Below are 13,361 nucleotides of genomic sequence, written 5' to 3' on the forward strand. Positions count from 1 at the left end.
TCAGGGTCAATAGTTTTATCAGACCACTACTGGCTATAATGTTTTTATTTTAAAGTTATTCATCCTATCAACACAACTTTCCTTCCGGTTTTAGTAAGTGAATATTTTCATTAATAGATTAATAACATCAATTAAAATCAAGCTGGTTAATTGAAAAATTATAGTCATTACATTCATATTTAATAAAAGAAATTGCAACAAATTTATGAAACTGACTTTTAAATATCTCTATGACATTGCATTAAAATTTCTTAGTACAATAATTAGAAGCAAAATTCAAAAAGTATGGTTTCAGTGGGTGGCACGGTGGCGCAGTGGTAGCGCTGCTGCCTTGCAGTTAGGGGACCTGGGTTCGCTTCCTGGGTCCTCCCTGCGTGGAGTTTGCATGTTCTCCCCGTGTCTGCGTGGGTTTCCTCCGGGCACTCTGGTTTCCTCCCACAGTCCAAAGACATGCAGGTTAGGTGGATTGGCAATTCTAAATTGGCCCTAGTGTGTGCTTGGTGTGTAGGTGTGTTTGTGTGTGTCCTGCGGTGGGTTGGCACCCTGCCCAGGATTGGTTCCTGCCTTGTGCCCTGTGTTGGCTGGGATTGGCTCCAGCAGACCCCCGTGACCCTGTTTTCAGATTCAGCGGGTTGGAAAATGGATGGCTGGATGGTTTCAGTGGAACAACACCGTGTAAAATACTTTGTAGTTCCATCATCCGTTACTGTTATAGATCTTCATTTTTGCAATAATTTGGTTAAGCACAGAAATAAATGATACAACAATATTCATCCATCGATTTTCCAACCCGCTGAATCCGAACACAGGGTCACGGGGGTCTGCTGGAGCCAATACCAGCCAACACAGTGCGCAAGGCAGGAACCAATCCCGGGCAGGGCGAGCAATATTCAACATTCATTAAAATATCAATTTTGGATTTATAACGTTTAATGCTCGTGCATTTTTAATAATTGTGGTACGAGATGGGCTGTGCATAGACTGTGAACATACACATTTGAATACGAGTGATTAATATACTTACAATTACAGTTGACTAATATACATATTTACGTTTTGTTATTTCAATAAAGATAATGTTCTTATAGCTTTATGTAAGATAAAAAAACTAAGAAACATTTATGTATTTGTAGTTAACAGTTATTCTATGAAAAGAAAAGAGATTTTTTTGTTTTGAATTAGTGAAAGTCACCTTGATTATCTGCGTTCACTTTTACTAATGCTCTTCTTTTCTTCTTTAGTTTTAGAGTCTTGAGAAAAATCTTAGAAGAAGAAAAAACAGTCCCTCAAGAAAAGAAGCTCTCAGGATGAAAAAGAATTCTTGTCCAGGGGATGTCAAAAGTGAAAGTGTGAGTAAGATATTTTCTTCCTTTAAGTTTCCTTTAAGTTTCCAACTTTCTATATTTTTTTTCCTTTTGAGATTTTCTTGAATGAAACACGTCTTTCTAAGAATTTATTTTTTGCATTTATTTTTACTCCAGCTTGCTTCTTTTTGTTGTGAAAATTTCAGAGAGCAGTATTGAGGACAGAATTATTTCACTTTCAACTTCAACCTGTGAAGTCACCAGAAACCCTTTAGTTTAGGTGCTGCAAAAATGCATCTATTACTCATTAACTCTTATGTAACAAGACCTTAACAAAGACTTATTTTGGTCTTCATGACACTTATAACAAATTAGTAGATAGGTTAGTTATCTTTGTCCAAGATAGTATATTGATATGCTGTTAAAATTATTTGTTAACATAATATCAAGAGAAATGAGTCTCAGTTATGCCACCTCAGACCACTCCAAAGTGAAGATTTATTAGTAGGTCACAATGCAGAGTTGAGTAAACACTTTACTGATGTTTTCTAAGTGTTATGAAGACCCAAAGAAGTCTTTGACAAGGTTTTGTTACATAAGAGTAAATAAATAATAGGTGCATTTTTGCAGTACATAAACTAAAGTGTTACAAAATTACTATTAGCTTTAAGACTTTAGATTTTTTGAAAGAAATAATGTCTTTTGCGGTCTGTTTATAATATGTCCGATAAAAGTAGCATGCTGCTAATTGAATAGAGAGGTACACACAAAATCCACCCTCACAATTCTCATAGACTTTAATTAGATAATCTCACAAAAAAAACATCATATATAATCACACATGTAGTGGCCATAAAACCATTTACAAGCCTTGCAGTACAGAGTAAATTAAATATGCATAATAGTAGCAGGCCTTGTAAACACTTCTGTCACATTTCTGGAACAGACTTTAAGAGTAATGCCTTTTCAAACTTTGTTCTATATACAGTACATAATAATGTAAATGTATTTGCCAGTGAATATATAAAATGTGTTATATAAATGGTATGTAAATGAATTCTTCTGAAATAATGCACCTGTCATCACTTCAAATTGTATAAAGAAAACTTTACTTGTAATTTTTCTTTTACGTTTCACAGTTTCACATTAATAAAAGTTAAATTTTATCACATTTAAAGTACACAGTTGCTAAAAACAGAACAAACAAATAAACCACAATAAAATAAATACAAGAAAATGTCTAGGGATGCTACAGCTACCATAATTCTGGTGTTGTTAGAAAAAGAGATTAGTGGAAGGTCTAATGCCGCTACTTTCCTATATGTTTGTTCTGTTTTTTGTTGTTGTGCAGGACCCTCCTGTATTCAACACTCATAATTAAAGTCACTAAATGGCTCACGTGATTGTGAGAGCTGACATGTTTCTTATATTTTATTATACAGATAGATAGAGAGCTGCCGCTCTCTGATAGCATGCTTGTAGGTGGAGTAAGATGTGGTCAGATCTTGCTGCAGGTTTACATTTAAACGCAGAGCAGGTCCAGCGTTATGTTGATAAACGTTCCTCAGGTTGAAGTCACCAACATTCTACTCTCAGAATGATTCATCATTAGAGTGTTAGTAACAGAGTAAATCATTACTATTGCTGAGTTAACTTATCTTCCTACATGGTAAAGTGGATGAATTCAGTATTTCTATGTTTGAATTTCACATTTTAGTTTTAATTTTCACCATTGCTGATTAACATAGATGTCTAGTCCCCTTCCTGCCTTTTCCACAATTTCTGATTGTATGAGATGAAGCCCATCCAGCATTAAAATAGCATCTGAAATAAGAAGTTTATGTCAGTTCTCTGCTGCATAAACTAGCATCCAAAAATACAACTCATTTTTTAATTAAAAATTAAGTTATGCAGCTGGAAATGTTGATCTCTTTGTCTTACTATGGCTTCTAAGTGCTGTCAAGTGGATGCCTTCTACTCTACTCTAGTTGGTATTAACAGGGAAACCAATGAATATTGAAACAGTGGAGCGATGAGTGAGGGTATTTGAAAGAGAGCAAACTCCCTGAACAGACTGGAGCCTGGAGGCAGCCCTAATTACTAATGCAATACAATAACCACTCTCAGTTATGTCAAGTAAACATTTGTTATTTTTCTTGGTCACTGTAAAAGTGCTCAAAAAAGAGTATATAATTTATACATCTTGTAAAGAAAAGCCAAGCAAAATGACACCTTTTATTGGCTAACTAAAAAGATTACAATATACAAGCTTTCGAGGCTCAGGCTCCTTCTCCAGGCAAGATGTAATACAGAAACTGGAGTTTCCTGTGTTTATATACACACACTAGGACAAGAAATAACATTGGTTAATCTTTAAATGAGAAATCTTAAATGTAAAAAAATTAATAGATTCCTTCAGATCTTGCCATATCTCTACATTCATAATGGCTAACACGGTACAACACCCGAGTACTACATCTTGTAAAGAAATTATTGTTTTTAACTCGAGCAAGTAGTCTTCATCAATGGCATTTAAACTGTGTAGATTACAATGCCATGTCGTTGACCTTTGTGACAATGTAAGTTAAGCAGTTTTTACACAACATGCATACAATCTTAGAACAGAATATTTCTATAAAGTCTAGCTGCTTAAAATGCACCATCGACTAAGGAAGAATGAAGCTTAATTTATTGCATGAATTATTTCAAATGTTTTTAACTTTTCTGTTTAATAAATTACTATAAATGTACTGCATAGATGCTTATATATTAAATGTATGTATCCTGTATATTCTTGGGAAGTGCAAGTGGCTTCTACCCCACTTATTATTGCACAGCCATAATATACAAACTTGCCTTAGACAGCAAATAAGAGACTCCCTTATGCTTTCACTGCCATTCAGATTTATCTACTGCATTTATTGCTATGTCGTTGCTCTTTATTTTTTTATTCAAATTGCATTTCAAACTGTTATAAAATGAGTGAAAAGGTTGCTTTGGGAAATGTGAGAGAAAACTGCACATATTAAACATGGCCTTGTTTCCTGCATGATTTTTTTTTCTGACATAAATACTTGTAAATTTAGCTGTACTTTTTTTACAATTTCTTAATGTATTTTAGATAGTATATTGTATTTAACGTTTAAGCTTGCTGTTGCAAAAGGGGTAAAAGTGTTCAAAGATGGCTGGGAAAATATTTTAAATTAAACTATTTAAAATGCAAAAGCTGTGAAAATAAAATTTGAAAAAAAAAATGGGGCTGAGTCATTTTTCAAGTTTTCAAATAAACAAATACATATTATAAATATATATAATGGGATGAATATTTTGGGAATATCGCATATGTATAATGTTACAGGGTGGCACAGCCAGTACTGCTATTGGCTCTTAGATCTGGCGTACTTGGTTAAAATCCTGTGACAGATTCTTTTCCAAGTGAATCCTGCATATTCTTGATGTACTTGTACAGGTTTTCATCGATGCACTCCAGCTTTTTTTCCCCACATCCCCAGAGATGTTTGGGTCAGGTTAATTGGTGATTTCAAACTGGCACTGTGTTGGTGAATGCAAGAATGAGCACTGAGATAGACTGGTCCCAATGTCCAGGGCTAGTTCCCACACTGTGTCCAATGCTGCCAAGACAGGCTCTGGCTTCCAGTAACACTGGATTTGGTTTAGGTGCACTTAAGAACATTATATGATATAATTACATTAATCTGTAATGTTACTTATAGGTGGGGTGTAGGCCTTGGCAAAGATGTGTGAGGTTTTAAAAGCAACAACAAAAAGGAAGTTGAAAAAATTTATAGCTGGACCTACAAATAGCTGGTATCCATTAGCGGAAACAATATTCAATCACATATCAGCAAGTTGCTTAGTTTTCAAGAGATGCCACAGACAGCACAATATGGAGGATTACATTAGAGGAAGTCACATCTACCAAATAAATATTTAAGTGACCTGCTGTATTCAAATGTAAAAGAGACTTTTAAGTGTAATCTACCGGCTCCGTTAGGCAAATCTGACCACAACCTGATTCCCAGCTACAAGCCTGTTATTAGGCGTCAACCAGTTACCACCAGAATAGTGAGGAAGTAGAGCCTGGAGGCTGAAATGGACCTGAAGGACTGCTACTAAATGAGAGACCGGGAGTTGATGTATGAGTCTCATGGGGACAATATTGACGGACTCAGTCACTGCATCACAGACTATATTCTGTGTCAGCACAATGGCGGTGCATTTGCTTTTCAAACAATAAGCCCTGGATTACTAAGGAGGTAAAAGGTCTGCTGAATGAGACAAAGAGAGCATATAGAAAGACAAGGGCTCTTAAATGCAGGGTGTGGTGAGTGAAGAAGGTGTTAGAACTGGAAGTTGTACAATATTGAATAACTATTTATTGCTGTATTTTTCTTTTTATATATAGTTGTGGTGCACTTACCTTGGTGCATAGTAATGCTCCTGGAAGAAAGGGCTGGGCAGCTGCACAAGGATGTGCTTCAGGTGGATGTGTGAGTCCTAGAAGGCTACAGAGCCTTGTGAATTCAGGAATAGTTCACTGAGGGAAGGATTCATTTATCCTCTTGCATGTACGTGTGCACAAGTCTAAATTATAACATAAATAGAGTTTAACCAAACTGAAGGTGCAGTGTAACAAGTGTGACGATGTGCAATCTTACTGCAGGGACTGGAGAAGTCAGCATTAATTAGCTGTGTTGGAAAGAACAGTTAAGACTTCTGAATAAACATAAAAAGTGGTGGTTGATTTTAGAGTTGATGTGGTGTGATAGCCACTTTTTTGTGTATTTTTTTTCTCGAACAACATTTGAAAAGATAGAGGATAAAGAATTGGATGTTTTTGCAATTTCTTTTTGATATAGTGTATGTCTTTGCACTTGAACGGTTTCTGTTAATAACTGATTATATGATTGATCTTAATTTTTTTATTGGTGCTTGATAATAATGAATATTTAGCTTTATGCCATATATTTTTTATCTATATCTCTACAAGATGTCCAGGGATTAGGTCTATGCAAGGGTTCAAAGGCACATGACATCACAGGACGAGAAAATGTAAGCACCCAGAGTTTAAAACATAAAAATGATCATGAAGACAGTGAGAATATTTATAAGAGAATAGAAAAACAGAGCAGAAAGGCTCAACAAAAACATATCCATTAAATAAAAACGAAACACACAATACTCACAATGTACGCCTAAAAACAAAAATGCACCACTACTCAGCAGCATTGATTTCAGGGAGGCCCCGCCTCTTGGGGAACCACCCACAAAACACAAAGAACATAAGAGAACATTAAACTGAACCTAAATTCTAAACAAAACTTATCAATTTTAACAAATATTATATAAACACATCACAGATACTTAAAAGCAAACAAAAAGACAAAGAAAAAGAATGTAATCCAGGAAAAAAGCCCTGGCTAAAATATAAACAACATAGCAAGATTTGAAGCTAGCAGAGGGAGCTCTGCAGGAAAGGCTGGATGGAGTATTCCTTGAATGGGAATAGTTTTGGGTATTGCCCCAGAAATGCCTGAAAATTGAAGTAAAATGTCACCTCTTGGAATTGGAAGGCTAGACAGTGGAATGGGCTCACTGGCATTGAAGAAGAGTTACCAATTTTAAGAGAAACTAAGTAGAATATTAGTATTGCATTATTCTTGTATTTTGTGTTGCGCTCCATCCTACCTTTATTTTATGATAATAATTTTTAAATTTTGAATAAAGATCTGTATTATTTGCATTTTATTTTATTTTTAAATTTCCTCCTTGGGATATATGAAGATTCTATCTATCTATCTATCTATCTATCTATCTATCTATCTATCTATCTATCTATCTATCTATCTATCTATCTATCTATCTATCTATCATGTAAAGAAACATTGGGACACAACCAAAAGTTTTGAGGTACCAAACAAGTTTCAATTTTAAAGCTAATAATATTTGCAGATTGAACTGCTTTAGTCGGCAAGTGTCAGTCACAGTTTCACTTGCCTTGTCTGGCGCTAGGATAGGTTTGTCTCTGTCATTCTCACTCTCCAGCGAAGACTGTTATTCCTCAGTATTAGATCTTCAGATACCCAATATCTGTTCAGAATGTCTTTGGTAAATACATCAATGGAGGGTGTCAGGTTGGAGTTTAATGTTTATCCTCTTATGTAGTTCAGATGTTAGCCAGTATAGAGACAACAGACAAACCCATTACTCTGGCATCACGTGGCTCTGTTCCTATCTAGGTGTTCTTAAAGTCATTTACTCTAGAAGGCAATGCCATTATTACATTTTTGTCTTTGAGTACTTTCTGGTGTACTTTTGGATGTCTGAAAATGTGACAGTAGCAGTGTGGACTTACATTTTCTAACCTTGTGCTCATGGGATTACTCTTGGTACTTCTGTTTCCTTGCATGTCTAAAACATGGCAATTGTACACTGCACTGCTTTTGTATGAGCAAGAGTGGGTTTGTGCATGAGTGTGCCCAGAATTAGACTGGAGCTTCATTCTGTCTTTGTTTTTGTCTTCTGCCTAATGCTGCCAACTCTTCATTTGCTTTTTACAACACTCAAAATGGATGGATGTAAATATCTCAAAAAGCAATTTCTGATATCATGATGTATGATCTAAATTTCCCATCTAGCCAGGATAGGCCCAGACTGTCCAAAACTTATGGGTTAAAGGTTGAATGGATGTTTTTTCTAGTCTCAAGTATGAGCTTATCATGACCCGTGTGTCACAACAGTCACGAAGCATGCATGACTGATTTTTCAACATGAAGAAGCTATGGATAAAGGATAAATATTTGAATTTGTAAATGAGCTATGAAAAACATACTTTGAGTAATATGTCAATTATGAAGCTAAAAGTATCTGTGTCTGATTTGTTTTAAACAGTTTTTGGGTTTCTTTAATTTTTTTACACTGCTGCATACAGTATAATTACTCAGCTTTATGGATCTCATTCGTTGTTTTTGTTTACTATGTTACCAACTGGTTGCATAATATTTTTAATAATTTACACAATGAAAGACTTCATATAGAATAGAAATATAATTGTGGTCAGAAAGCATCAGAGCATATCTAGTTAACCAATCTATTTTTATAACTTTCTTTCCAGATATCTCTTTACATGAATCTTTATAGTGTAACTCAAAATTCACAAAATCCATTCAGGAACAAACAATTCCTTCATAGTCAGGAATAATCCACATTGTTTCACCAGCATTTATGGGTTGATTATTAGCTATATTATCAAGGAAAATAGTTTATCCTGACAAAAGATTTTCAAGGCAAAAACTCCCTCTTGTTACTGTTATTAAAATGAGGACCAACAACATATCTTCCTAATCTCAAGATACTGTCCATGTTTTCCATGTAGTATTAAAAAGGCATGCTTGCTTAGACAGCTTTCTTATATCACTCACATTTATAGATTATCCTGCAAAAAAAAAAAAAATACGTTATAGTTAAATTTGACAACATCTTTCATCATCTCTATGTACTGAAAGACCCTACAATAGCTGGCATGACTGGAGTTGACCTTTTTTAGCCGTAGTTGCTAACAGCTATCTCTACTCATTCAACCTGTGTGTCTTTGACTTGTGGAAGTTGTTTTTCTGGTGATGAGATTTTAACTGATCGTGAACTAAGACATCTGCTAGATATTCTTCCTATACCCATTTTGGTTTAGACAGATAGATAGATAGGTTTACTGAGTCTCTTCTCCTGACACTTCAACCCATTGAGGCAGCCCATCATCAAATGTTGATAAGATGATATATAAGTATCTCCCTTTACCCCAATGACTAGCACATATGCTCTTAGATCAGGAGACTTGACTGCAATGTTGATTATTTTCCTTTGATTCCAGATATCTGGTACCATGTAAATATAAAAACTACCTTGATCATTCAGTCTAACAAGCTTGCTAATCATGTTAACATAATTTCTCCAGAACAACATGAAGTTGAGTTTTGTCCTACTCTCTATAACAGTATTTGGAAAGTTAAATCCTACACCCTACCACACTACATGGTGAACATACAAGCAACTTTCAGATTAGGCCATTCCTCCCAGTCTCACCTCTTGGTGTATTTTGCCATTTCTGATGTGTGCATTGAAGTCTCCAAGAATGAATACAGTGCAAACGGGCATCACTGCTCAGGAATCTGATTAAGTGGTGTTGTAGCTAAAGAACTCTCTCAACTCCTTCATCCCCAAAGGATAACTCCTCTTTCTCTTCAGATAGGACCGTTTTTAAGCTGCAACAGCATGCTTTAGTGTGTGATGCTCTCTTCAACCCCCTGAATATACTTGGACTATTACATTTGCTCCCCAATAGAGCAAATCCATGTCACAGCACCATTTGGCTCTGCTGAAGAATCTGCTCTACCTCGCGCTGTTATGTGCTAGGTGCTCAAAATATTGGTCTTCACATTACAATGTGAATGTTAAATGGTGCGACTCAAACCACTTGCACCTGAACACCAGCAAGACCAAGGAACTGGTGGTGGATTTTAGGAGGCCCAGGCCCCTCATGGACCCCATGATCATCAGAGGAGACTGTGTTCAGAGGGTACAGACCTATAAATACCTGGGAGTGCAGCTGGATGATAAATTTGACTGGACTGCCAATACTGATGCTCTGTGTAAGAAAGGTCAGAGCCGACTATACTTCCTTAGAAGGTTGGCATCCTTCAACATCTGCAATAAGATGCTGCAGATGTTCTACCAGACGGTTGTGACGAGTGCCCTCTTCTACTTGGTGGTGTGCTGGGGAGGCAGCATAAAGAAGAAGGACGTCTCACGCCTTGACAAACTGGTGAGGAAGGCAGGCTCTATTGTAGGCACAGAACTGGACAGGTTGACATCCATGCCAGAGCGACGGGCACTGAGCAGGCTCCTGTCAATCATGGAGAATCCACTGCATCCACTGAACAGTGTCATCTCCAGGCAGAGGAGCAGCTTCAGCGACAGACTTTTGTCACTGTCTTGCTCCACTGACAGACTGAGAAGATCGTTCCTCCCCTACACTATGCAAATCTTCAATTCCACCCAAAGGGGTAAATGTTAACATTACTCAGTTATTGCCTGTTTTACCTGCATTTTAATTTTTTTTTTATCAGTGTGCTGCTGCTGGAGTATGTGAATTTCCCCTTGGGATTAATAAAGTATCTATCTATCTATCTATCTATCTATCTATCTATCTATCTATCTATCTATCTATCTATCTATCTATCTATCTATCTATCTATCTATCTATCTATCAGGAAACTGTCTCATCTTGATGAGTCATAAAAAAGAACTATAACTACCCAGTACTCTTAAATATTCTTCATAATCTATGATTCCTTCATTTCCAGAGAAGTTATGTTCCATGTCCATAAAATCAGTTTTGATTCCTAAACTGTGTTTGTCCAGATTTATCACATGCCTATAACATGACTGGCTTCCCCTGTCTTTGTGTTGTGTATGGAAAGTAAATGTAAATGTCAATTTATTTATAGAGTACATTTAAAACAACATCAGTAATGCTGTAGCCTAAGTGCTTTACATTAAAACATACAATGAACATAAATAAAATAAATAGAAATAAAGGACAATAAAATGAGATACAGCCAGTGGTGAGTTAAAGGAAAGAAATAAGATGATTAAGGGTAGGGCAACCATCAGTATCAGTGAAGGTCACTGAAGCCAGGGAATAGAAATGAGTCTTCAGTCTCATTTCAAACAGTTCAATTGAAGGTGACTCCTTAATATAATGAGGTAAAGAGTTCCACAGACCAGGGGCAGCAGCTGCAAAAGCCCTTGTCCCCCTTAGTTTTACACTTAGTGCGAGGGACCATAAGAGACAACTGATTGGTAGATCTAAGCCATCTGGATGGCTGGTGTAAAACACACAATACAGATAAAAAGGCAGGAGCATATCCATTTAGTGATTTAAAAACTAGCAGCAAAATGTTATAAGATGACTTGATGCAAGGGTAACCATGACCACCATTTTTGGAAAAGATTCTATAGGTTTTATGCTACACTTACTGGAATTCTGTTCTTGAATTACTCTGTGTTTGGCCTTTTCCCATAGTCCTAGTTTAGCAAAGATGTTGTTCTAGGAATACAAAGCTCCTGAAGTCCAAGGCTCCCAGACACATACAGTAGAAGCCTGTACACTGTACCCAAGTCTTCATTGTAGAAGGGCATCTTTCAAAGAACAAATCCATAAATTAATATAAAAATGGAGAATACATTCTAAGTAATGGCAAAAAGTAGTAAATAATGGACATGGAAGTTTAAGACTGAAAATGATAGTGAAGAACTGGGCCTTTAACTTGAATTTCGATTTTGAAAATTGAAACATATCAGAAAGTTTTGCTATAACTCTTCTTAGGTCAATTTTGCCCTAAAAATAATTGCATGTATATATATATATATATATATATATATATATATATATATATATATATATATATATATATATATGATGTTGGTGATGGTATTGAGGTCTGTACACTGTAAAACTCCTATTTGTGGAACAATACGGATGTTGTTGTGGCGTGGTACATTACAGGAATTCTACTGTTTGAATAGAAATGCTTCCATCAACAGGCTATTAAAAGCAGGCTGCCGTTGAGTTTCACAGAATATTGCTCAAGAATTATTGTGGATTGACAGTGTAACAATGTTTCAGTGTTAAAAATGACCAAGTATAAACAGAGTGGTTGCTTTCTGTTGTATTATAATATTAACTAATTTCAGAGTGTCTTATACAAAACAAATGCTATACATAATGTTTCTGCCATTGAATGAAAAGCTACTTAATATTTAAGGAGATTTTGGCAATTTTAAAACAGTCCTTTTTCTTTATAAAGCAAAGTAAGTTCATCGCTTTGTTTTTTTGGCTTAAGGGATATTATAACTGGAAAAAAAGCCCCATATAATTAAATCCCGAAAGAAAATTCTGAGTTTGCCAGTTTAGTTGTTCTTTTCTTTTATTTACTGTTTTAAATAAATGTTTAAACAGAATGACAGACTTGCATCACATTGTTAAGTACAGTAGTAGTATTTTTTATTATGTAACAAGGCACTATATAAGCACCCGTCCCGACACAGATTGGACATGGTGGCACACGTATAAAATAAACAAACTTTTATTTTTCTACAGCTGGAGGGCATGTCTTCTTCGTGTCCCCCAGCCACAACAAAGTTCCAAAGCACCAACACACAAAAGTAACGCACTCTTCCTCTGCACCACCACTCCTCCCAGGCAACCTTGTCCTCCTCCACCCGACTCTGGCCACTGAGTGATGGTTGATGGCTCCTATTATTGGACACCCAGAAGTGCTCCACGTGCTTGATTGCTGACATCTGGCTGCACTTCCGGGTGTGGCGAAACCAGTGCCCAGAAGGGTCCAGCAGCTCCTGCTGAACCCAACAGGGCTGCATAACACTCCAACCCCCATGAAGCCCTGCCAGAGTCCGAGGCACTGCTTAACCCAGGGTGGCTGCCATCTAGAGTCAAGGGGGAGATACTGGGTTTCCCATGCTTGCTTCCCTGGAACATATGCTGCAGGGGCGTCTCGGCCGGGCATGGGCACCGGCCACCTGCCACCTGCCACAAGCGTATATGCACACATTAAAAATTTGTAACTTTGTAGAATTAAAAAAAAAACCTACTGATTTAATTATGTTGCTTTTAATTTTGAATTTGAAAGTAGACCACAACACTCTCCTATAAAGTTCTTTGCTGGTATAAACTGAACATTTCACCTCAACTTACTGCACACACTTTCTGCTATGCATACCTTGTGAATTTGTTGGAACTCTTTGTTATAATCACTTGAATTGTGATAATGAACTATGGCATTGTCTGTCATATGTTTTATCTGCCATAGTGCTGAATATTGTGGACAATTCTGGGATTGTCAAGAAAAGGAAATGCGAGGTTAAGTCAATAATTATCCCCACTTCTTTGATAAATTTTGTCCAGAATGGCAGTACAGCTTTCCCAGCATGCATGTAGAAATGTGTCTGTGGTCACAG

General features: G+C 36.4%; 1 protein-coding gene across 1 annotated transcript in view; it reads left to right on the top strand.

Moving 5' to 3' along the window:
- Window positions 1-1,255: 1,255 nt before the first annotated feature.
- pde4d (phosphodiesterase 4D, cAMP-specific) overlaps window positions 1,256-13,361 on the top strand; it is a 1,397,741-nt gene continuing 1,385,635 nt past the window's right edge. Inside the window, exon 1 of the mRNA XM_039758727.1 lies at window positions 1,256-1,349. Coding sequence (XP_039614661.1) covers window positions 1,308-1,349 — 42 coding nt within the window. The 5' untranslated portion in view covers window positions 1,256-1,307. The remainder of the gene's footprint in view (window positions 1,350-13,361) is intronic.

The sequence above is a fragment of the Polypterus senegalus genome, chromosome 7, assembly GCF_016835505.1.
Source record: "Polypterus senegalus isolate Bchr_013 chromosome 7, ASM1683550v1, whole genome shotgun sequence".
Classification (NCBI taxonomy): domain Eukaryota; kingdom Metazoa; phylum Chordata; class Cladistia; order Polypteriformes; family Polypteridae; genus Polypterus; species Polypterus senegalus.